The 23,199-nt window shown below is 50.3% G+C and overlaps 3 protein-coding genes across 3 annotated transcripts; all 3 read left to right on the forward strand.

Annotated features, from left to right (window-relative positions):
* Positions 1-266: 266 nt before the first annotated feature.
* Positions 267-644, forward strand: CGCS363_v015030 (uncharacterized protein; the record flags this gene model as incomplete). The annotated part of the gene is made up of 1 exon (XM_036646879.1): positions 267-644. One exon carries the CDS (start codon positions 267-269, stop codon positions 642-644), a length of 378 nt encoding a protein of 125 aa, XP_036487901.1.
* Positions 645-2,658: 2,014 nt separating this feature from the next.
* On the forward strand, positions 2,659-3,698 carry CGCS363_v015031 (uncharacterized protein; the record flags this gene model as incomplete). Its single annotated transcript, XM_036646880.1, has 2 exons — positions 2,659-3,071; positions 3,131-3,698. The coding sequence occupies 2 exons, from the start codon at positions 2,659-2,661 to the stop codon at positions 3,696-3,698; spliced, it is 981 nt and encodes a 326-aa protein (XP_036487894.1).
* Positions 3,699-18,799: 15,101 nt separating this feature from the next.
* Positions 18,800-20,902, forward strand: asaR-1 (C6 transcription factor asaR; the record flags this gene model as incomplete). Its single annotated transcript, XM_036646881.1, has 2 exons — positions 18,800-19,702; positions 19,787-20,902. The coding sequence occupies 2 exons, from the start codon at positions 18,800-18,802 to the stop codon at positions 20,900-20,902; spliced, it is 2,019 nt and encodes a 672-aa protein (XP_036487898.1).
* Positions 20,903-23,199: the final 2,297 nt, after the last annotated feature.

Here is a 23,199-nt window from a genome sequence, read left to right on the forward strand (position 1 = left end):
CGACCTTGGCCAGCAACCAGTTCCCAGCATCATGTTTGCTTGCTCCCTCCAACACCGAAAAGCCCCTTTTCGCCATTGATTCCCCCTTGGGTAGGAGTCCGCAGGCTGAGGCCAAATGCTCCTCTATCATGTGAGGAACTAATAGATCTCTCCGCCGGGTTTCTTTATTTAAACCGACATATCTATCTGGAGACCTCCGGTGCCGTTCTCGTCTATCCTGACTGCGGCAATCGCACTCCGAAGTACTCCTCGGCCGACCAAACGCAATGAAAAACCAGAAAGACGTCTATGCAACCGACTGCCCCGTCTGCGCGATCAAAGCACGGATGGTCAACCCAGACCGTAATCCCACATGCGGCCACAAAGACTACCCTGCCGACCGCCTCATCGACCTCATACTAAAGTATATTCCCCGGGGTCCGCACCCAGTCTGGAACAGGTCAGAAGAAGTTGCTATTTGCAGCGTCATCTCAGCATGGTGCGGCAGATCCGAAAGGCGTAGGTTTATGAACTTGCGGCTCTGCGTTGCATGCTACGAAAAGCACGTTGGCCTTTCCTTCAGCGACGGCTGGCTGCTCAATTCGGCCTTGCCCGATGCGGATGCCCTTGGCTTCGGGGATAAGCGGCTAGGGGGCGTCAACTGATGGAGTGCATCTGCATCTGCGTCATGCATCCTCCCGGTGGTGTCAGTTCAATCAAGTAGGCGAACCTGTGGGCCCTGTCCAGAGGCGCCTCATTGACATCCGAAAGCGCCCTCAGATCCGTTTCTCAAGGTCAACATCAGACTCTGCGTCTACGTTGAATTTCATCTGCTGGTTATGTCGTTCACGAAGACGCCATCCAATGCCTTCGCCGAACAGATCCTACCGCCGAGCCCACCTGTCGGGTAGCGTAGCTTCGTCCACCGAGACTGGGCATATCATCGAGCAATCGCAGCATGTTCTAACTCATAGTCACGTCAGAGAGTGTCGAGCAGCTGCAAAACATGTCTTCGTTGAATGCTTCTTTTTGGAAAGGGTTCTGTCATAAACAAGCTGATAATGTATTTCGAGTGGGCCCGGCCCGTATGGCCCTCAGTGTGGGGGATTGGTCCCCGGCAAAAGACGGCTAATTACTGAAGGCAAGCTTAATTAAATCGGTCTGAACACAAACGCTCGCCGTCTGTCGCTCTCCTGTCTATCGCATGCGGTCAAAACCCCTACTCTGTCCTTCAGCATCTGCACGGTTTAGCTCCGACCTTGACCCGTTCCTGAGCACACTGTCTGATGCCCCTCGAGACTGTTCTGGACCTCCTTCGAAAAGAATCATCTCTGCCGCCAGAAGAACAAATTGGTCTTCACGCCTTGCTCCGATGAGCCGTTCTACGACGTCGTCCTTGCTGTCATAGCTCGTCCGTCATGACTGTGCTACTGCTCGTACTCAAATCAGTGCCTCGTCAACTCGAGAATATGACGCTGCTCAAGACTGGATTCCAAAACGGTGTCTCGATCAAGAGCAAGGCGCCCTGTTGAATGAGTTGCTCAAGGGCCCATGTCCATATTGGCTCATCGTCAGAAACATCCCATAGAGCATGGAAATCGGTAAACCAAAAGATCTCAAAGTGGCTCCGTGGCTTCGACTGAGCCGCCAGCGTTCGCGTTTTAGCACAATCAGCAAAGGGGATAGTTGGACAGCAAGCTTTTAGGGAACAGAGGGCTTGACCGTCTCTGACAGCAGCTTTTTAAAGCGGCCTTTCCTCTCATGTAGCCGATGCACCAGAATCATGTAGCCGATGCACCAGAACACCGGCCTCCAGCCTTCCCTGATGTGGTTCTGACGCGGGTTTCTGCGGAGATTTTGGATCCGGGGAACTTTCCCCCCTTGCTGAGGTATCTGCAGATGGCATCATCAAGGCATCTGGCATTCTTTACAAACCAGACATGTCGGTGCTTACAGCCGGATAAAATCTCTTCCGAAATAACATCCATACACGTCCATCTAGGTCAACTAAAGAGGTTTCTCTATGATGCCTAGTCCATCGTGGCCCTCATAAAATCGCCACCCGGACAACACGGCAGTCAACAAGGTGGGCTTGTAGGCAGCACCCTGATACACAAAAGCATAATTCAAAATTTAGATAAAAGGACGAAGGAAAACAACAGTTTGATGAAGACAGCCAGCAGCCATCTCATTATCTGCTCACTATTGCATCTGCTTCAACTTTTGTCCATGCTGGAGAAGACGAATGTACTGAACTGGATCTCCCAGTTACCGACTCCCTCTACTGCCTTCCCTGAGCCAACGCAGTGTATTCTCAACGAGAGGGAGACTAGAAAGCGGAAGAGAAGCTTAGACTCTCATTCGCCGCAACGCATTCCATCACCGCCGTTCAGCCCGCCGGAAAGGTTCATCAAAGGCATGATGGACAATCAAGAATCCAGTATTCACCCGGCCGTGCCTTACACAGAAAACGACCCACAGGCTTCGGTAGATGGGGATGGAGCTGAACAAGGACTTGAGCCTGAGTCAAACAATGAAGCAGGTCTCCATCATGCAGCCCTCCGGGTTGTTGATGCGGAAATTGGCAGTGTTGTATCTACTAGCCAAGTCACCGAGCACACGACACCGACTTCGAAAAAGCGAAAGCGGCAATCTGGGTCACGCGTCAACGCAAACATCATGGCGATAGAGGACACTTTACAATACCAAAGCTTCGACGGCGAGCAGGCGCCACCCCCATCGTTGAACAGGCTCCGCAAACACATTCAGGTTCTAGGCCGAGGTATTGGAATTGTATCGCATGCTGAGAAGCTATCCTTAAAAAACGAGGCTGTGACCAACAACCGATTTTCTTGGGTTGATGAAGCAACCTTCGCTCCCAAACCCGACGCCACACCGACAACACCATCACTTCCCCCACATCGCGATGCCTTAGGGCCAACGCCATCTATTGACTCTGTGCGGGAGATCTGGGCTGCCGCATTTGATGCGGAACTGGTCGGTCATGAGGAGTCTCATTGGAATTTAACGGTCCAGGGACCGATCCTCCTAAGCGCCCTGAAGCATTTGACGAATCTTGGTGTATCGTGCTGGTAGGCCAGCCCCTATTCATAACCTTCCAGTGCCATAAGAAACGCTAACAAGAAAACAGCACTTCGGCGGGAATCCATAGTGCTTACACGAGAAAGGACAATTCCGCCCAATACAATCGAAAGATCGACATTTGTGTGCATGTAAATGAGAAATCGCCACAGCTAGACAGAGTCATTCTAGCGTCGAGAACCGGGTCAATCAACCATACAAGTTATGCTGGTCTGCTTCGTAGGCCAATTGGATTCTCTATTGAGACAAAAATCACAGGTCATGACTGGTCAACCGCGGTTTATCAGATCGCATCATGGTTGTTAGCCCAGTGGGACGCCCTCGATGACCTCGTAGAGCTATCGGTTGGCCAGCGCATACCTCCAGGTAGTTCTCCAGCAGCGGCATCCGGACTGGAGTTTTTACCAGGTGTTATTGTACAAGGACATGAATGGTGGTTTGTCGCAGTGAGCAGGACATCGAGTAATAAGAATGTGTTTTGGACGAAAGTTTACATTGGATCAACCACGTCAACTCAAGGCGTCTATGGAATCACGGCCGTCATACAACTCTTAGGCCACTGGATTCAAAGTGAGTACTGGCCTTGGTTTAAGTCCGCCATTCTCAATCAAGCTTAGTTGGTCAAATTACATTCATAGGAGTAGACATCGAGGAGTGAGAATACAAATTATACGATTGCGTGGCCGAGGCATGACCGGAATCTACAGTGATGCACATGTCTCAGACCAATTTCTGTCCAGGCAGAATACATGCGTGTAGTTCGAAACCTTATGTGCCAACCACGCGACTTGAGCAGTCTGTCATCCCTGAAAACGTTGGAAGATGAGACTGAGACGTTGCAGGGCTTTGGGGGGGGAACAATTTAGTCATTAAGTCGAAGATGAAGTTGTCGGCGGTCTCATACAGCATCTGCATGATGCAGATGGCGACAGGGTATGTCATCCAGGACTTTATTAATCGTATGAGAGCTGAAAAGGTGATCCTTTGCGTCTGGTGGAAGAAGAGCATGGGGAGGGACTCTCAAAAAGTTCCAGGCAGAGAATGTGACAGACAGTCGTATTTGATTCCAACGGGTAGTGGACAATGATCTTGGCCCTTGTTCTTGAGCATGACCGTGGCCGGCAAGCATTATGATCAAAGGTCTAATGTCCGGTTCCATTCGGGCTCGGATCGATTGGCTCGGGTGCTGTTCACAAAGCAGCATCCGTGTGGTAAGCAGGAAGATGCCGACAAGCGGAAGTGTTGGCATTCAACTCAGCTTCGATCATGTCAGAGTCTCCCGCATCAGGGGAAAAGCGTGGCAGGCTGCTTTCGACGCATGCGATCGCAGGTCTGCTGTGCGGCAGACACCCCGACCACCGCCGTTTTCATCTTCTGTATTTTGACGACACGCCCAACAGTATCGGGTATCATGCGACTGCCGAACCGGGTATGGTAAGCGCCTGTAGCAACAAAGGGCCCAGGAGTCTCCGCATATGGGCATGGGGTGTAGGACTGGATTGCAGACTTGCAGTTGGATTTGGGTCGGCTTGTTGGGGATGGAGTCGGATTGTGGGCTCTTCAAGCTATGGTTAAGGTCTGTCGTCAAGATTGACGCGTGATTGGTGGCGAAAACTGCGCATGAACAAGGAAGGCGAGGCAGTACTCGGGCAAGTTTACAACGGACAACCTAGGGGGCCTAGGAGGTTGGCATGTCAAGAATGCGCGCAGTTGAAGGTGAAGTATTGCGGCTATGAGTCAATTTATTTTGGGCACGCTGAATGCTGAATCGAGCGGTTTGAGTAGCTCCAAAACCTCTCTGTTCAGGGCTTTGTCCAAAGAGGTTCTGTGGCTTCATCTCGTCCTGGAAATAGCCAGGCAGGCGATCGCTCATCGTCAGGGGACTGCGTTGGCCGCCTCCTAGTACTGCAGTTGACCATTATTGACCCCGCCGCGTAGATCTGCGGCCGTCATTTTTGTTTGAAAAGCTAGACTGCTAACTTCATCCAGACCGACGAAATCAATCAGAGTCGGCCCTCTTGACATTTATCGACACTCGACGCGTGTACGTCACGGGACGGAGGTTTCGGCTCCTGACCTGCCCATCGTTTCTTTCCAGTTCAAACGAGTCTGGGGTAAATATTGCTCCCTAAAAAGGAGAAAGAAACATGCAGGGGATGAATTCAAATACCGATCCCCAAACATCGCCCTCTTTTCACGAGTCATCTCCGTCGGTTGTGAAGATCAGTTTTGTCGTCATTTCTATCCAAGATCGAAATATTCAATTAGGACATACAAGTTGTCGGGGTCGGACGTCCTGTTTGAGCAATTGTTTTTGGAGCCTTATTCTGTTAGCTCAGGCGCCACAGGTAGCTGTCTAGCCAGCGTTAAAAGCAATATTCTCGATAATGTAGATAAGACCTGTCCTCGGGCTGTTTGGTATATGTAAGCGCCGCATATATAATCACCTCTTAAATCAATTGAATGATGTACCAGGATAAGTCTATAGCTGAAGGGATGTACTCGCTACCTTGACCCCATCAAGTTGTTCATAGACGGCAGCTATGGTCCAAAAGGCTCAAGGACAGTGAGCCGTGTAGCTTCGTAGGCAGCCGTCGGGGATTGTCATCGAAGGAGGATTTTGCAGCGGGTCTTGTCTGCGGACTTCCTGGAGATAGAGACCAAGGCAAGTCCTCAGAGATACGGGCGGCTTTGATTGCTGATTAAAGCGCAACTGTAGCTTCTTTGCTCCTGATCCTCATTGCCCGCCACTCTCGTGATCCTAGCGGTATTCATGCTTCTGCGGCAATCAGCCAACCGAAATGAAGTCGAATAATGAAGAGCGAAGATAGTTCAGATGTTGTGAGCAGAGCAGATCCCGAGTATAACCCGAGGTGGATCGTGGATATATTGGTGTCATTTCAGCGACTTCGTCGGAGTTGAGGCGCGCAGACAGACATTGAGGTTATTCGACATGTCCTTCGCACATCGACTTTCGGTGTATTACCGATTTCGTGTAGCTACTTTCAACGGTAGAAGTAATGATAGTCCAATGACTTCGTTCCCCAAGGTAATTGCATCAGCATGACCAACTTTTCCTTGAGGACCCAGCACAGAATCTGCGGTGCCAATATCTTGACATCAGATTAGACGGCAAATAAGCATCGGAGGGAATCCACTGACCCAGGACCTCTCGGGGTCTAGCGCCTGCAGTGTCAGTTGGAGTTTTCGAGGCCCCTCTTCAGTCAATCGTTAAGGTTAGAGAATCCCATGAAGAAGTCTATGAGCGGTAGTGGGATGCAAATTGAGCAACTGGCATACGTTTGGAATTTCGTTGTTCCGCAATGCGCCTCCCGCGATTGGAGTCGAAGCTTCTGAACCCAAAGCCGTGCTTCGGATGTTGACATTTTTGGAGAGCTAGCGCTCTTCCACCTGCTAGCTACATTGAATGCCCATGTCGGATGAACTGTTGCACAAGCTTATCACCTGCTGGTCTGTCGATGAGAAGGATTCCGCAAATCGGCATCTGCGTTCAATTCGGCATGAATGGTACACTCAACTACTCCAGAGCTGCCATTGCTCATCATTTAGAACTAACTCACCATGACCGGAAAAAAGGGTGGTTTGCACGAACGGGTTCCTGGTGTGAATGGATTGGGAGAAGCTTATTGGTGAAAGTGGGCTGCTGATTGTAGGCCGAGTGTAACTCTAGGGCAACTCCCTCCGCGTTAGCCTGTGACTCTGCTTTGATCGCTTCCTGTAGCACTTGCAGCCGAGTCGAATTGGCGGAGAAGCTTGTACTTGGTTGATCGAGCTTGTCCTTGGAGAGATCGTGGCCTCTCTCGTGGAAATTGGTTGAATGTTGCCAGGCGTGCGAGACGGGAGTGTACCCTCATGAAAAAACATCATGAGTCATAATCAAGCCGACACGGAGCTTTTCAAAGATTTGATATTGTGGATGATACACTAGAACAGCTAGCTTGCCTCCTCTCACTTCTAAGCCACCACTTTGCAGTTAGAGGGGCGCCTGCATTCTCCGTCTTTTCCCATTTAACCAAATCCGAGTTGGGAGCAATTTTGAAAGCCTTCCATCAGATTCACGGCACACTTGGTCGATTGAATCCGTCAGACACTGGTTCTATTTGGGGGTATATGAAGAGAGCGCGAATCGCCAGGGGGCAGGCATCTCCCTCTTCACGCTGCCACAACGTTCTCTGTGAGCCATCCTGGCCCTCGATTATTCCCCGTGAGAGTCATACGGCAGTCAACAAGGTGCGCCTCCAGGCGGCAAACTGCGGAAGAAAAGTTAGAAGGGAAGAAAGACACTGGTTCTATTTGTTTCAACCAGAGTCAAACAGGCGACGATCCGTCAATATGAGAGCTACATGTTCGCCCAGCAGGAGCAAATTGTCTACCTGTCCACTGCTGTAAGGTAAGACACACGTCTTGTAGGACAGAGAACTGGTGCGATGTGACACTTACTTGCCGTTGTTCTGGTGGTAACAATGTATGCCACAGTTGCTACGATTGCGTAGGAGACGGGTATCATTGCCCAACTACGATTCGCTGTGGTCTGTCACTGCATTGGTTCGACCCCGACACGGACGTATACTGAGTATCAGTGGGTGCCTCGTGCCGTGAGTAGTTCGTGTCATCACGCTAATACTTGCTGCGAGCAAAACCTCTGCAGGTCTGGCGGATATTGAGGCGACGACATATATTTGAGGCAACCTCTGGCACTATCACCAGGACATACTCAACCACCACTATCTAGTCTAGTCACGTCGTCACTATCACTGAGGCGCACAACCCGAAGATGAGTAGGAAGCACCTGAATTCAACTGTATCCTGACGTCCCTGGTGGACGCTGGAAGAGAAACGTTGGAGGCTGACAACGAGCCATCACACGCGTTGACAACGACATTTGATCAATCACAGGACGGGCCAAAAGAAGGCGGGATCTTTCCCCCTCTTCTCCCTGAATATATTGAAGATCCGAACAAGGACGTACTTTGTGAAAGCGACGTTCATGCTCACGGTTCCTGTCTACCGGTTTACGTGTATCCCCATGTTGGTGACGAACGCGAACGGATTTGATCTCAACCTCTCCCACCTGGGTTGTCAACTCTGACAATCATCAGTGAACACCAACATGACTTCTTACTCTGGTCTAGGAACGACATATGGAGAAAGGTGGTGTGTTAGGCGACAAGGCTGAATGTAACCCTTCGGACAACATTCAGCGCGAACGGTGTACTAATGCCGTCCCATTGTTAGAGGATGCTGGTACCGCAACAGTGTTGTGGCCTCGAAGTTTGCGAACTTCCTACATTCTTTTGTTGTATATCTGGCCGACAGGATCTCGAACTGTAAACGCCAACACCACTTGGGTAGGAGCAAAAACCATCTATGTCGTTAGGCTGCCTATTACACTCATGTTCCGAGAGTCTGGCCGTTGTAGGGCGCGCTAAAGTGGCTTGCAGCCGAATGAAACACCAATCCAAAGTATCCAATGCCCACCGGGACCAGATTGCTACATAACTGCACAGTTGAGCTGGTTTAAGATGTAGGCTGCGCCATCCAGTTTTCCGTCTTTTCACAGGCGTTGCGACTCGCAAGTGAATGGACGATAATTTCGAGGTTGTATTTCATTCAAAGCTGAGTTGATCAAATTTTTCGGTGAGTCGTCCGTCGGGACGATGAGAGCTGGCCCATGTCCGCACCCTTTGAGGTCTGGTACTGCGGATAAGTGTGGGTCAGATAAGTTGGTTCTTCTCCTTGAATGTTTAGCGTTTTGAATCCGCGAGTACTAAGAAGAATGGTGCAATTTCAGAAGTTGAATGGCCGTGAATGCCTTCATGTGGAGATTTCTCTGCTCGTATCTGACATTGTGAAGGTCGGTAATGTGGAGGAGACGCAAAGAGATATTAAGGCGTATGAAGGTCTTGATAGGTCGATCTGGCTTGGAACCGCACCCGAGATTAGTTGCGGCAGTGCACTGCGTTTGGAATATGTAACTCGACAGATCTCCATCGTGTTAGGTCTCTGGTGTCTCTCGATAGCATTCATCTTCTACACGGATCTGCCAGATCAGGTTGATAAGATCAACTTGATGAAGAACACATCAATGGCAGGCGACTTCCTGGTGTTGGCGGATCACGGTATGTCACGTTTCACCTTTAACGGTGTAGTATCTGCTCACGGGCTTCAGGCTCGTCGGTAAAGTGGTGAGACTCCATGGCACGGCGAGGGGAGTAGGGTAGAGTAATGGATTACTGGGAGATGGACAGTGAAGAGTTTCTCCAAACGGCCTTGAAGATTTCAAGCGAAAGACCTTGTGTTGCTCTCAGTGTCGAGTTTTCCCACCCGATCTATGGCAGTGGAAGACACCATTCTCATCTTTTATGTGATTGTGTATCCTGCTCCTGTTCATGCTGGAGTCCACTTTCACCAATAACACATTCTCTGGTTGTGGCTTTCAGTATACCTGATGCACGTTTCATTGACTCAAACTTCAGCTTCCGAACGTATTGACGTGCGCTTGGGATCATCAATGAGATACGTGCTTCTCGTCTGCCTCGATGGCATATGGCTCCCGCAAACAGAATTCTTGAGTTGAAGGTGAGCCATGTCTGTCTGACCTGACAACTAGTTGATGCTGAAGACATACAGGCTGAGGAAAAATAAAGGGCCATACAGACAATTGGGACCTGAAAACCACCCAATACTTATAATTCCCCTATGGTCTCAATACGGATGCTTGAAGAGTACCTGAGAAGGAGCATGCGGCGAAAATCAAATAATTCCTCTGAGGGTGGAATGAGTGGGACGGGCTGGCCAGATGACTCATAACCCCCGATGGATCTGGGCGAGAATGGCACACCATGAAGCGCGGTAGACGGTTCCCTGTAGCCATGAGGAAAGGTGCCACCGAGTGTGCAGGAAGGTTAGCAGAAAACGGCGAGAGTAAAGATGAGTGAATACAGTTCATGAGCGTGAGTTATTACACTGCGCAAGCGCATCTTCGCTATGAAAGATGCAGAACGGCGACACGCCAGGCGAGGGCTTTGATCGGCCTCAAATCGAACACATGCTGGCTGAGGACGAACGAGCCTGCTCATTAATTACTGACCGATGCAGACAAACACTCAGCGGGTCTGATATTGACGTAAAGGCGGGCCTCAATGATGACTACCTTAGTGAGCGAGTGAGTTCCAAGGCATCGAAGTCAAGGAATCCAAGTTCCTTCATGTTTCAGGGTATGATGGGTGCTGGTGTTTGTCAAAGTCAGCACCGCGCTCAGTGGGCACATCTTGTCTTAGCATCTGCTGCTGAATGACCGTTATCGACTGACCGGCTCCCGGTGTGCTAGTCGACTACACCGTGTCTTTTGCTAAGGACTAGGCCCGTTGCATGAGCTCTTGTCTGGGCACGACCCATGGTGCATTTAGTAGTTACTTATGTTACTCTGTTTTTCTTAATCTTTCTGGCTTTGGAGAAATGGATAGGACACGTTTGCAGATACTGCTCCTTCAGTGATCTCATGTCGAAACACCGTATTAAATCTGATACTGAGTGAATCCGCTCAATCACTTTATCCCCAATATCGCTATGTATTTCGCGATCAGCTTGGTTGAATTGAATCAGACGGTCAGACGGTTAGACTTAACAGTTTTGGCAGAACAAGCATCATTCGTGCCATTCGTCCCCTTTTTGCCGTTGGAACACCTGTTAGCCCCATGACTGTTGATGACCAGCTGGCTGGTCAAGCTTCTACCTCTTGGTGCGTCTGCCTCGAAGAAATCCGCGGTTTGGAGGTTGATTTAGTGGATCTTGACAGACATGACAAGCCAATCTTGGATTCTTCGATCCCAGGGTTGTGCGTCAGTCTAACCACGAACCGCACCACAGTGTCTTTGTTCTCGATGTCCTCGTTGTGGGCCACGGCATATTCGACGTCCGTATGTACCTCATCTAAGTCGGGTATCAACATCATCTGCTTGACGACTATGACCAGTCTGGGCATTTCAGGGAGTTCCGCTTCCTATGATTTGATAGTCTCGACTGCCCGGAAACCAGGATTGTTTTCAATAGATATGTACGCCCAAACGCCAGTCTCAGCCTCAACACACTTCATTATTGGTACGATGGCCTTGCTGATAATGGCTAAGATTCCCAGTGTGACGGCTATAAAGCTTGTTCTGGCTTCGGTTGAGCGCTTTAATGGCGTTTGCACGGTCTGGTAAAGCATGATTAGCAAACAGTCTTGCTACTTATAAGCAATATAGTTCTTAACATGGTTAAGAGCTCTGTAAGCTCGGCTTGAACCTGTTCAAGATTATTCTCAGCCGATCGGTTCTTCCGAGCAGTCTCGGGTTCATTTCGGGCCTGTCTTGTGCCATGACTCTTCGAAGTTGCGCAAAGCCAATACGTACTCTATTTTACCGGCCTTACAGCCGAAAGCGCTCGTGGCTACCTTCGTCGTCGGAAATCCATGCCCATATTCATCTATCATGATATAGCCAAGCGAAGGTGTGAACGTTCATCCTACGAAGCGGGAAGTCGATTTCTTGAAGAGGAAGGACGTGTTGATTTGGTGTGTAAGCAGATCCGTTCATTAACAGATTTGGCTGATATAGTATGACATTGGTAACACAACGCCTCTTGAGTGGTGGCAAAAGTCTGAGCATCTCAAAAGCAAGCACTCTGCCTGAAGCAAACGAGTCCTCCAGGCCGGCTTCACAACAACCATCAACCTCGTATATTGGCATGGGGACGACTAATGGGAATCATCTGCTGCGAACAGGCGCCACGTCCGAGAAGATCACAATCCTGCAGCAGAACTCTCATAAGGACTCCCATCAGCTCGCAAGACAGAATTGAATGTCATGCAATACGAATAAACGGATAAAGAATATACCAGCTGCTGGCTCACCACTATTACAGGATTACGGGTAACTGTTTAGAAAGAAATACGCAAGAATTTGAAAAACACGTTCACCGATCACACCTTTGAGGGCAGTTTTGTTACGGGCATGCGTCTTGCAGCAACCACACTCGGCATGAAGTTGTTTCTGGTTGACTATGGCATGATTGCGGCAAATGATTTTATAAGCTTGGGTTGACCGACTTTGACGACTTTACAGTCATTTGCTTCCATCTGCCGCTCAGTCTGCTGGATTTGATGGAGGTTGGCGTTGCACAGGCTAGATCTCTGCAGCCCGATACGAGAAGAAATGTTGCTTGATATACTCAAGGGGTGAGATGTTGTTGTTCGCTTCGCGTTCGATGTGCCATCTATCAAATTGCTGTAGACTCTGCACTATTTGCCCAAGTAACTCCTCAGATCAGACTTGTTCATGAGGGGCTTCACGAAGCAGTTGATCCAAGTCTTCGATGCTGAGGCGCCGCTATCGTTTTTGATGCAACGAACGAGGCATATTTAAATGTGACACTTGCAAATTGGGTTCATCGTAGGGTCAATGTCTACGCTCCAGAGAGGGTTTCCATATTGTCAATACATTCAACCGGCTTTCTCGTAGGACGTCTGATGCAGTCATCAATGATGAACAAAGCTGTTGAATGTGGTGGAGCGAAGGAAATTTTTGGGGTTGGAAACGAGCGAGAGGGCTAGAGTTCACAGTGCGTCGAAGGATGTCTTGAGAGCGACTTTGGGGGGGGGGGGGGGGGGGGGGGGGGGGGGCGTAGATGGCATCTCAGAGCTTGCTGTCACCAAAGGAGCATGGATCTGATGCTTGGTGCTCTTGGGGATGCTCACGGATGGAGACTAGAGCGGGAGCCTGAGATTTCCTGAGACAGAATGTCCCAATGCTCTGAGCATTTCAGACAGAGATATTTCCATAGGCACCGACAGCCTGTTGTTGATGTGGGGATGTGTTTGACTTTGAAATTACATGCATTCTTAGGCGAAGGTTCTCTTGCACCAGACCGCATCGGGGGCTCGCTCCATATGCGACAGCCGTGGATGGGGTTGTGTCTCCTCCATTGCTGGCCTCGGCTGTTCAAACGAGTTTCCACGATGTGTGCCTGGGGTCTGTGCCTGGAGTTTCATGACGTAGATTTCACTCTTGAGAAACACGAAAATCTCCATCCTTTCGATCGCACGTCCCAGTTACTCCTTTATTCCCTCAAGCAATGGCCCACAACGCTTTCCTGAATCCGCCTTCTCAGTTAGATGGATCACAACGACAACGATTCCTCGCCCATTCAGCATCCCATCAACTCCACAGAAGCTTTTGTCACGGCTGGCTAGAAGGCCATTCTCGAAGTCGCAATAAATCTCGAGCCAGACTTGTGAGACCTCGCGAGCAGGACGGTCCCAGATTTGGGACGAAGTCGTCATGGAGATTTATAACTAAAGCGATGACCGGAACTGACGGTGTCGACAGCGATGCCACCGGCCTGGCCGGAGATGGCGACGCGCTGGACCTACTCCTGCAATGCTCGCATCAAGAGGGGGAAGATGAAGACGTCGGGCGAGGATATTGGTGTCCGTCTTCGCCCCGAGACTATGAAAGCAATGTACCAGATCATCGGTCGCCACATTTTCCGTCACATACGGCCAAGAGCGTTATTGATGCTGGCAAGTCCGTCTTCAGGGACTCCAACTTCGAATACTTCCAAGCTCCAGGCGATCAAAAGATCCTCAAATTACTGAGCAATAGTTTCGCCAAATTTCTGGTTCGTTCTCTAAAGTCTCCAAGGAAGAGTTCAAGACCTTGAAGTCATCATCACTGTGAAAAGTTCGACAGCTCAATGACCTCGCCGGCATGGTCGCGTACATGATGCGCGAGCTGCATGCCATAAGTCAGGCTGTAAACCTGTGGCGACGGGATGGACGCAGGAGTGCAGTCTTGTCCACCGTAGACAGTGTAGTTCTGCCTCACTCTCCGATCTTGATGAAGCAAGCGCCGAAGTAAAGCACAGCGCCTTGCATTTCTCATCCTGGTGTTGGTCTTCATCAAAAGATGCCCGTGCGTCGAGGATGATGGCTTGATCTTCTTGATCGGATGGGTTGGTTGGGGCGATTGGCAAGCATGACTCCGACGGCGCCAGGACCAGAGTGGTCTGATGTCATTTGGAGAGCTGACTTGTTAATGTAAAAGAGATGATGCTAAGATCGAAGGGAAAGCGGGGTTGAATGCGAGATGAGCATCAGGGTATCGTGGATTGCACTGCTGCCGAATTTCTGGCGGGCGTTGGAGTAGATGAATGAGGTACTCTTGAAGTGGCCTCTATGTTCAGTAGCAAGCGCCCAAGACCGCAACCAACAACAGCTGAAACATCATCTACCTCTCAAGGCTCGCATCTTTGACCCCACGCTGCGTCGCGACTTAACGATAAATCAGTGAGCGCTGCTTGCTGAAATTCCGACTTTTGCTGTGCTCAAAAATATGCCGGACGGACCGAAATATGCCGGACGGAGCAAATGGATAATGGAGTGAAGGAACCGCACAATGTCTCACCTCCCGTGCGGATTCAGCAGCTACTCATTCGGTTGGGATGATGAAATTGGTTCGATATTGCTGCAGTGCACAGCGACTCCGCCATTGCCAGGGCGCGAATGAGGCTCGGTCGCTGGGTCCCTCTCTGCGCAATGCTGCCAATGCATAGTGGTGCGATGTTGGACGGGAGAGAGTATGCAGCGCCCACCCCAAGGCAATCAATCAAGTTTGAGCCTCAAACTTGACTTGATTGACTAGCGATGGCTTCATAATTGATTGATTGATTGATTGAACTTGACAAGTTTACTTGCTTTACGGGGAGCGCTGAGAGTATGGGCCTTTGGGGGCGGGGGGCGCCCGACCAGGGGTGGTCTACACTGGGCGGAAATGATCCTAGGGATTTGGCACCAATTTTATGTGTGGGAAGCCACAATCTTTCTTCCCTTCTAAGTTTTCTTCTTCGCAGTTTGCCGCCTGGAGGTGCACCTTGTTGATTGCCGTATGACTCTCACGGGGAAATATTCGAGGGCCAGGATGGCTCACAGAGAAACCTCTATGGCCATCTATGGGGTTGCCACAAGTCATGAGAAACAGATACATATCTTTACTTACATGTCGCTGTTCGTCAGAGGTAGGCATCGTTATCGCGGGGGTCGACATGCGACCCGGGCGAACGAGACGGGGAATCTCGTTCCCTGGCTGCTGTGAGGTTCAGTGGATGACTAAGAAACCTTTTGGTGTCACAATGTTGTGGTCCGTGCTACCTCATCCAGATGGCGGGCCTGGTGCTGATTCTGCCTCCATTGATGCAATGGTCAAAAGAGAGGATGAAAGTAGGCGCTTTTGTCAGTATCACCAATCGACTTTTTCTGTGGCTTTCAAACACGCACAAGTGGATGTGGCTGGGCTAACGAGGTAGAAAGGACAAAAAGAGACGATGAATGGAGGTGGAGTTGCAGCATGGAAAATTACGCGTGATGAAGAAAACGGCTGATTATGTCATCGCGTCACGCTTAACACGCGCTCTCACGTGCCTGCAGTGCCACTGACGCACGGCCCGCCTCAGCTGGCACCACACTGAGCGCCATCCCCACTTTGGTTTTGTTACCCAGTTTTTTAGTGTTCTAGAAAGAGATTTTTTTTTTTTTTTACTAATAAGCTTTAAGGTATCAACAGATATACTACTATTTAGCTTTATTTCTTAAAGTTATAGAGAACTTTAAAAATAAGGATTAGTATAGCTATAAAACTAGCTAAACTAGTAGGGATTATAATACTATATTAACTTTTCTATAATATCTTTATTAATCTCTTTTAAAATAGTTTAACTTAACTTTACTAATATTTATAATATAGAGATAGCTATAACTAACTATTTAAATAATCCTAATTTCTAATAATATTCTTATTTTTATATAAATCTTATTAAAAATATTAGGTTTAAAAGAATAAATAAACTAATTTTAATAGATAGTAAAATAAATTATTATTAAAGAATTTAACTTAGCTTATTAAGCTATATATAGTTTCTAAGAAATTTAATAATAAACTAGTTATATATTACTTATATATAAGAAGTTTTTAAATATATATTAATAATAATTAATAATAGTACTTTATATTAATTTTTAGAGATTATATTATTAGAGATATTAATAATATTAGTATAATAGATAGCTCTATTAGCTAAAATATAGTAGTATTAAGCGTAAGAGGATTTATAGTAATATAGCTACTATAAGTACCCTATTAATTAGTCCTAAAAAGTCTCTTTTTTGAACCACGTAGCTTACATAACGCAGTTACCTAGGGCCGAGGCCCGCAGGCAGAGCGCCATCCCCACAATAATCCGACACTCGACCGAGATCGATTTGATTGAGGCTCGTCTTGCTCGGCGGTGCAGGACTGGCCATCAGCCGCAGTTTACAGGCATTATTGGCTTGATTTGAGAAAAATAGAAGACGTCTCGGTTAAGAAGCAACGCCATCAGCAAATTCATGGGTTCGGAACCTGTCGGCTCTGGCTTGCACAGAGGCACCCTCATGTACAACGCTCCCTGGGTTGAAGTCGCTTACAGAATCGAGCACTTGATGGCTTCTTCAAACCTGGTTCTTCCATGCTCAGAGTTATCTGTCTAATGCCAAAGCAGTCAAATCTTCCAAAAAAAATACTAGCTAGTGGCTACTATCTTTTGCTGTTGGACGAGAACACACAGTCCGACGGACTACTCAGAAATCTGCCCCTCCCGCTGCATTCCTAATCTCTCGTCTGATCGACAGAACATGCCCAATTCCAATCCATGTTCCTCCTTCGTACACATCTATTATGGAGGTAAGCAACTCAAAAAAGATTTTTCCATATCTGGTATGTTTCGTTACCACTCACAGCCTTCCGGGGCTTTCACACTCTCGCGAGATGCTGCAACGAAATCTGCTCTTTAGGCACTGACTCAGGCTTTCGGTCAAACGCAAACCTTTTGGCGTTCGGGTCGTACACAGCCAAGCTCCTCAAGACGGCATCGTTTCCACGAGCAATCATCTCGTCCTGATACTGAGACAAGACCTTCTTAATAAGGTCCTCGTTCCCGACTTGATCGCCAATCTCTCCGAGGCGTTTCGCAAGGAGGAGCGCATCGATAATGGCCTGGACTCCACCTTGGCCCCCGACTTCAAGAATGGATTAGTTCAGGCGCAATACTTGGCCAGCTGGGCACTTACATGGGGGCATACAGTGCGCCGCATCGCCGAGCAAGGTCACTCGGCCTTCGCGCAGCTCAGGGCACGTGAAGGTTCGGAGTGGAAAGGGGTTGCCCAGCATTCTATCGACAGCTGTGCGCTTGATGACGTCGCGGAACTCCGGTCGCATATTGCGGGTGAGGCTTTTGGCAAATGCTTGCAAGTCCTCCTGGGATGCGGACTTGGTCCAAAAGGACTCAGACTCGGCGTTCTCGTCTCTCCACGTCAGAGCCCAGTAGAAGTCACCCCCGTCACCAGACGGGTGGACCTTCTTCAGGGCAGTGAAGAGTGTGATAAACTTGGGCGCAGCGTCTTCTGACTCTTCCGGGAGAAAGACGGTATGGGTGGAGTGGCCCTGTTCCAGTTGTATCTCCATGTCCCGACCGCTCAGGGTGAGCTCACCCCCGATCACTCCAAGTGGAAGATGCTTCGGAAGTTCCCCGCTGTACAGGTACTTTCTCACTATTGGTGCGTCAGAAACAATCCAGATGCTCTGATTGCGGGTCCGGGGATTCATACCAGCGCTATGCACGCCATCCGCACCAACCACGATGTCACCGGTGGTAGAGCTACCGTCGTGGAACTGTACAACGACCCCATCGGAGGTTTCTTTAATGGACGAAAGCCTCTTGTTGAAGTTCACTGTGACATTGGTGCTCAGCCACTGCCGGAGTCTTTCGCGGTTGCATCTTAGAAAGTCATTGGGGCCCTTGGATGTTGCCCCAAAGCGAACATCGGGGTCGTTGCTCGGATATATCACCGACTGGGCTGGCAGGTCGAACGGGACAAGATGACTAGTCGTTTCCAATGGCGCCATGTCGTCTGGGACCGAGGCCCGCAACTCTTCCAACATCCTATTGGAACCTGGTTAGAACTACATTGAACGCTTTCGAATCCTTGGAAAGTGTGTGAGTGTGATGTGCTACTCACGAATGTAGCGAGATACACCAGCCAGACGTCCTCGCCTCCAGATCTTTTTCGAAAATTTCAAAGTTAATTTTACGCTTTCGCAATAGCTGCGCCAGCGCCAAGCCGCCAATCCCGGCTCCAACGATGAGCACATGAGGTTTCTGGCCTGTAATCATATTTGCAACGAGTTTTGGAAGATTGTCAAGGAATACTGGATGTATGCTGAGTATGAGGATGGTGAGATTCAGCAGGTCTGAACGGAAACGTGGCTGTACATATATTGCCTTCTTCATCTTGCCTGAACAATTTCGGGCATCTACCTCGGATCGTCAGATTGACTGAGAATTGTTCGGCTGCAAGTAGCAGCTGTCGGAACGTTTTTCCGACATCGCAATCTGAGGGAAAAGCCGAGTGGGGTACCCCGGCTAGCTCAGCGGCACGGACGCGGGTACCTAGTTCAGGTGGGTCTCGGCGCCGCACGCGGCGCCGAGGACCGGGGTCGCCCTCAAGAAAGCCCGAGAGTTCTACTCAGAATTGGAACTACCACTCATGCGACCGAACCAGGAACTAGTCATCAATCAACCGCATCTCGCACAAATCCCACGTCGAAAGAGGATGGAAGCAAAAGAAATGGCCACTGTAGCCAACGCAGGCTCTGCCTCGGGGTCCGAAGCCGACGCGCCGGGGATCCGCGACCGATCCTGCAATGTCTGTCACCAGCGCAAGATACGATGCAACAGAAAACAACCATGCGCTGCATGCAGTCGTCGCGGAGCTCCCTGTGTTTACCCGTCTTCGGTGAAGCCACCCCGGCGGGCTAAGGCGACGACCGCGGCCGACATTGTGCGCCGCATCTCCGGGCTCGAAACCACCCTCGTCACGGCGGCCGGGGGTCGCATCCAGCCCAACAGCCCGGTCACACCCCAGGGTGGCCTCGGGGAGGACGTCTTAGTTCGACATGATTCATCAAGCCGCTATTTTGATGAAGCGATCCTTTCCAAGATCATCAAACTGGTACACGCCCCGCACGTCTTCGCTGAAGCACAGGCATCAGGCTTGGTTCTGACACCGCCGCAGGAACACGATGTCCGCTCGTATTTGTCAATCTCCGAAGCAGAGACCGCTACTGTCGCGGCTCCATCACCATTCGTGCCCATAGGGATCATCTCTGAGCCTTTCCCCTTCCACTTGATGTCGTCATTGCATCCCGAAAAGTCAGCAGCTATCCTGCTATGGACGAATTACGTCAACAACATCGAGCCTTATGTGAAGATTCTCCACGTTCCGACCGATGAGGCGACTGTATACAGTACGATAGCGGAGCCCCATCGCGCAAAACCTGAAAATCTGGCGCTATGTTTCGCCATTTACTTCGTCTCGGTAGCTGTCCCCGATGGTGCTGACCTCCGCGGTCGAGAGGAAAGAACACTCAATCTTCATCGATTCAAAAAGGGATTGGAGCAAGCCCTGGCGCATGCCAACTTCCTCGAGCGTCCCACGATCACCTTGCTCAAAGCGCTTGGGATATATCTTGTGGGTATCCTGCGCCCGATCCCCGCGTCTCCTGGTGCATTTTCGCTGTCCTAGCCCATGAATCCATCTAATGAGTTATTTTAGGTGGGCCTGCGACTTTACAATCATGGAAGATGCGTCTGGACCCTGTATGGCTTCGCGATACGAGCTGCCCAGTCTATTGGTCTCCACCGCGATGGCCAGAATCTAGGTCTGTCGCCTTTTGAAACTGAGATACGACGAAGGCTCTGGTGGTACTTCATCGTTCGGGACGGCAAAACAGCCGAGGACTACGGCCTGCAGAGCACATCTAGCCTTAACCTCGTCGCCGAGGCCGAGCCGCCTCGCAATCTCGACGACGGCGATATCTACAGGGATATGGAAGAACTGCCACCCGCACGGGAGGCGTGGACTCCAATGATTATCCAGCTGATTGGCATTGAATTCTCCCGCACATGGCATCGGCTGATGCAGATCGCACCTTCGACGTCATTGGAAGTGCCGAAAGAGGAGCTGAGGCTACAGATCATCAACGACATGAGGTGCCGCGTGGGACAACTGCTTCGGGCATGCAGCCCCGTTGTCCCGGCACAGCGTCTCACAATGCACACTTCGGGCTTCGTCATCCGGAAAATCGACTTCATTTCGCGTCAGCAATGGGTTGCCCTTCAGCATCCAAACCCGTGGCTGAGCGGGTCTTTTACCACCAACCAGGACCTTCTTGAAGCCGTCGAGATCCTCGAGATGGGCATGTGGTTTGGCAAGGACGAGCTTCTACGACCGTTCCGCTGGTTGACGCTCGCCTACCCCCAGTACCACCTCACGCTCTATGTTCTCAGCCATCTATGCGCACGGCCTGACGGACCACACGTCGACAGGGCGTGGATCGTGGTTGAGGAGATGATGCGGCAGGTGAGACATCGTCAGACAGAGGACGGTCTCCTACCCACGTCGAATTGGAACGTCCTACTTGTGCTCTACTCGAAGGCGCTGAGTCGGAAGGAGAACAAGGCCGGGAACGTCGCGAGTAATGGTAGGACTCCCCAGCAGCTGTCTTTCTCGAGACTCGAAGAATCCGCGGGTGGCCAGGATAATGAGGGGATCTTGCTTGGTTTCAACAATCATGAGACAGATTGGAATGAATGGGCACAGTTTGTAGACTGGGATACCATGATACAGGAGTTTCAAAATGACGGTCTAGGGATGGCAAACTTTCTTTGAGAGTATTGCGCTGCGACTAACCAGCTATGCTTAGCCTTGCCACCATTTTGTCTGAGGCAATTTACAGACTGAAATAGCTGCAAGTTCTGAATTCAAGATCTTGGGGAATCAAGTATCTATTGAGCCTGTCGTGAGAGTCATGCGGCGGCCTGCAAATATTCAGTTACCTAACCATACCAGGCCATCCCAAAATCCAGGCCGGCCAAGACATGCGACTCTGGGCCTACTTAAAGTACATATATCCTATACTCCAACAGGGTGACTGAGGACCATAGCAGCCACCTGTTTGGGAAGTCTCGCGCAATCTGCCTTGACAAGTCCTGCAATCTTTCAGGAAGGAATTATGTCGAGTTTCACACTGCGAGGGAGTCTGACTGGATCTAATCGGTAGATCGCTTCAGATTTGCATTCGCTCAGAACACAGCGCAAAGATTTCCCCTTTACGTCTCAAGTGCTAAATAGCAGCTTTGCCTTCTTTGCAGTGCGCTGAATTAACCACGCCCGGCTCGATTTCATCCTCGACGAAACCCTGTCCGAAGACCTCGCCAGTCTCTCCGAGTGAATCTCCAGTGAAGTCAGCCACCGCATGCAAGCCAACTTCAACCCCTACGCCATCTCCAAGAGCACCCTTTTCTTCCTTTTCGCCGTTACAATTGCCGCCAGTCGTGCCGCACACGAATGCGGTGCTCTGAAGCTCATCCACGACCGATGACCCAGTCTCAATATCATCGCCATCGCCCAAGCTTTTGAAGCCACTGAGGCCACACGCATTGTCCGCGGCAAGACCACTAACAATACGCCCGTCGACCAACTCAAGCAGGCAATGACTAACTTGGACCCCAATTCCTGGGGCAAGTCGGCCGCAAGGGCCGGTGCCTACGCAAGGACCGGCTCGACAACTCCAGTCGACGGGAACATCACGAAGTAGCCCCGCGCCCAGACTGTGATAGACCAGGCTGTCGACAGCGTTGCTGAATCACCAAGGTTTGCCGTCGACAGCAGTGAAAACATTGAAGATAATTACGGAAACGACATGGCCATTGGCGGCGGTGCCAGACCGCGACAGCGGGCCAACTATTATTACAGGCACACACACACACCAAGGACGCCGAGGGACGACTTGCCAAGTTCTGCCGCAATCATTTACCCGATTCCAAGTTCCTTGGAGGCTCTTTTGCTAGCACTTCAAGCCCCACCAGGACAATGGGCATGGTTGCGGTGTTTTGGTTGTCGCATTTTTGGTGCATCCGGGTCTTGTCACCGGGCTGTTGGAGGAGGCATCTGACACAGAGGAGGAACGCCTGTGAAAGGCGCTGGCCGGCTGAAACCAAGCACCATAATTATGATTGACGACTTGAATTTTGCAGACTTGCATTATATAGACGTTGGGAGTTAAATGAGAGGCTGAGCCCTCGCACAGGACGCGACATCTTTCAATCAAATATTACATTTAGGCAAGCCGCTCCCTTGACGGCGTCGATGTTATGGGGTCCGCAGGCCACCGCCAATAGGGGGAATCATGAGCTTACCTCATTTAGTGGGTCCAAGCTTCGGACGCAGCCATTTTGACTGCGTCCGAAGCTTGGACGCATGCATTGCGGGTGCGTCCGAATAAGCAGAGCAGGCACCCAGGTAAGGACCCTGATGGCAGCTGCGTCCGAACAAGCCACACTGCGCCCGAGCAGCCACACTGCGTCCGAAAGGCCATGGGATGGGGATCGATGGGATATCGAAGCGTCTCTTCATCTTCCCTTTTCGAAGCAGGACAGCATTGTCACAGTCGTAGTGTCGAGGATGTGACCATAATGGACGGCCCCTGAAAGTTCTGGTGCACAATCTTCCGCATCGTCTTTTTTGCCTCGGCCTATCTCTCACGCGATACCGTCATACATGTTCGCGGTGTCAACTGGAGTATCTTGCCCCAAAACCTCCAATAGTTTCATTTGAACGAAGAAGCGCGTGCGTTCATGTTTCTCTCTGGGTCGGACCCCAGACCTGCCGCTAAGGTTCGGAAGCAGGCGTCAGTGACCCCCCGTGGGTGAGAGAAACAAAGGATAAGCATCCTCGCATCCTTAGAAGATGAAATTGAGTAGACTTTTGTCTTGCCTTGTAATCCGGTTTGATTGTCGCCTAGTATTTGGAGGCCCGTTGTCGGGTGACCAAGTATCTTCCGGTGGTATGGAGACTGGACGAGATCTCTGGTATCTCGCTTCACCGAGAGCAAGGAGGAACCCCGGAAGAACAGTCCTCTCGGTCGAGTCTGCTGGAAGAGTATGGGGAGTAACCTGGGGGCGGGG

The sequence above is a fragment of the Colletotrichum siamense genome, assembly GCF_013390195.1.
Source record: "Colletotrichum siamense strain Cg363 chromosome Unknown KSG_Cg363_contig11, whole genome shotgun sequence".
In the NCBI taxonomy this organism is placed as follows: domain Eukaryota; kingdom Fungi; phylum Ascomycota; class Sordariomycetes; order Glomerellales; family Glomerellaceae; genus Colletotrichum; species Colletotrichum siamense.